The sequence below is a fragment of the Sinocyclocheilus grahami genome, unplaced genomic scaffold (genome assembly GCF_001515645.1).
Source record: "Sinocyclocheilus grahami isolate Dianchi unplaced genomic scaffold, SAMN03320097.WGS_v1.1 scaffold2337.1, whole genome shotgun sequence".
Taxonomy (NCBI): domain Eukaryota; kingdom Metazoa; phylum Chordata; class Actinopteri; order Cypriniformes; family Cyprinidae; genus Sinocyclocheilus; species Sinocyclocheilus grahami.
In genome coordinates, this window is record NW_015507516.1 from 7,155 (window position 1) to 9,850 (window position 2,696).

Consider the following 2,696-nt stretch of genomic DNA (forward strand, 5'->3'; position numbering starts at 1 on the left):
TTACATATACAAATATACAAAGTATTTAAACATAATTCCATAAATCTCTAAGAAACTCTGTATAGTAGTTAATTTTCAATTAAATATTTTGCATTTTCAGTTCATTCAGTGTGTCCTGAAATACCTGGGCTGTTTCTCTCATTGCATTGATGAGTTTCAGTGTGTCTGATCTGATCTTTTGTTGTTGATTTTGGATCCCAGCTGCTCTCTGGTGGTTGTTTTCACCTCTTTAGCATCTTTCACAAAGAAGATGGTGTTGAGGGCGAGAGAGAGACCAAACAGCACACCTGTTTTATCGCAGCAGTGACTTTCACAGTTTTAGAGCAGTGATTCTACCAATGTTTGCGACAAGCCCAATTCTCACGAGTTCAGATATTCCAGTCAAAGATTTTGCTCCAGTGATTCCAGCTTATGAAAAATCAGCTGCTGGGAACTGAGGTTCCAAAGCCTTTATTTCTTCAGCATTGTGCTGTATGTCCTTACTTTAATTAGACAGTTTAATTAGACAGACACTATGTCCTTGTTTTTAACAATTCCATTACATGAAGATTTGCACTTATAGTACTTGTACACAGAGCATGCATAAACATTTTAGATAAATATACAACAGAACATATTTCTATTTTAACCCTAAACATGCAGTATACTATTTGAGTATGTACCCTGATTAGGCAACATTTATAGCATCTGTCATAATTTACAATTCTTATTTTAAATGATATTGCTCAGAGGCATATTCCTAGTATGAAGTATGTAAAATTTTGTATCTAAAAATGTATCTAAAAATTTTGTGTGAGGGGCAGATTTAGGATAAGGGTTGAGAAAATACAGTTTTTGTACAGAATAAAAATAATTATGTCTATTGAATGTCCCCATAAAACTTAAAAATGCGTGCGTGGATACACATACACAAGTGTATGTAAATTTGACTGACAAGAACTGACAGCTCAAGAGAAGTGTCACATTTTAAGACAGTCTTATCATCTAAACATTGTCTTATCTAAATATCTTTGACAAAAAGCCCCTTAGAGAAAATATGGTGTCCAAAGAGAAAATGGTGTCAAGACCCAGTGACCTGATATGTTCATATTCCATTATGAGCTCTTCCAGAATTTTTTGAGAACTGTGAATAGGTTGTTCTAACAGCAACAATATAAGTCTTTCAGCCAGGTTCACATCTCCTCCACTGCGCTCGGCTCTTTTTGCATTGTCTTCTGCATAAAGCAGTGCAAATTTTTCAGCCAAGTTCACATCTCCTCGTTTGATTTCACCCCTCTTTATAAAGTCTTCTATCACAGCAAGGGCAAGTCTTTCAGGCAGGCTCATATCTCTTCTAATTATAGCCCTCTTCAAAGAGTCTTCGGCCAAAAAAATTGTATGTTTATCCAATAGACTCACATTTCCTCCTCTGCTTTCAGCCCTCTTCAACTTCATTACAGCGTCTTGAATGTTATCCTTGAGTTGGTCTACAATCATACACTTCATTTGAAACTGTTTACTGAGCAAAGTATCACCTTCTGTTGTCTGCTCTCGTCTTGATGATTTCACACAAGTAAGAATATGTGCCAGATGTGACTTGTATGAATTTATTGCTTTGTTGGCCTTTTCCAAATCAGCCAATGCTTGAGCAATGTAGTCAATGTCTTTCTTCATAATAGTGGTCAGTGCACGATTATAGAGAGGAATAATCTCCCCAGATGCACCATCCTCCAAAGCTTTGGTGAACATCTCAATACTTTCAGTAAGGTGTCCCTTCTCACGGAGATTGTTCCCAGACCTAATGTAATAGTAGACCATGGTGGATGGGGACTGTTTGCACAAAAGTTTCTGCTTTGCACTCAACAAGTCCATCATCAGCTGTTCCTTCAAGGAACTTTTCTCAGTGGACTTTTCCTCATTGAAATACATCAGAAGCCACAGACCCCAGCACTCATGAAGAGAGGACACAATTACGTCACGCTGGTCTGAAAAAACAGCATCTTCATAGATGTTGTCCAAAACATCAAGGTAGACAGAAAAAAGCTCTTCCTTTTCTATGATTTCTGGAATGTCTTTTTCAAGGAACCCAGAGAGTCTATTTTTCACCCCAGTGTTCCTGGCATCTTTTGCCTTTTCCAGATTACTTGAATTTGTGGTTAAGAGGTCTGTCAGAGCAGAAACCATCGCATCATGATTTTGAGAGCTGCTATTTTTCTGGTAGTGATTAACTGCTTCTTCAAACACACTCTCTTTTGTCATCTGTTTTGTTAAGTTATCTGGACAGCTGTGTAAACTGGTTAGTGATGTGTTTAGGCTCATCACTAGTTTAACAGAGTCAGAGAGATGACTGGCACACATGATGATTTGAGCAGATCCTGGACTCCCTTGACGAGCCGTTCGTCCAAATGCTTGCTGTTCGACACGGACGTTCAGAGGTAAGAAGGTTTGCACCACAAACAGACCTCCAGCCTCATTTACACTTTCACTGACCTTTAGGTCTGTACCTCGACCTGCTAGATTAGTTGCAATGATGACGTCCCCTGCTTGAACTTTATTATATATTATCTTAGAGTTATCCATGTTGTTATTCACATAAAGTTTTAGTTTGTCTTTTGAAATGGTGTCTGCAAGAGTCTTGTGAAATATTTCTGCACGATTGATGGTTTCACAGATGACAAGAGCTGCTCGTGGACCTCGATAAACTGTGGAGGTCACTT

At 38.2% G+C, this 2,696-nt stretch overlaps 1 protein-coding gene across 1 annotated transcript in view; it reads right to left on the reverse strand.

Moving 5' to 3' along the window:
* Positions 1-1,176: 1,176 nt before the first annotated feature.
* The window catches only part of LOC107574780 (protein translocase subunit SecA-like), a gene marked incomplete at its 3' end in the record, with an annotated part of 9,238 nt that continues 7,718 nt past the window's right edge, over positions 1,177-2,696 (reverse strand). Inside the window, exon 3 of the mRNA XM_016261220.1 lies at positions 1,177-2,681. Coding sequence (XP_016116706.1) covers positions 1,177-2,681 — 1,505 coding nt within the window. The remainder of the gene's footprint in view (positions 2,682-2,696) is intronic.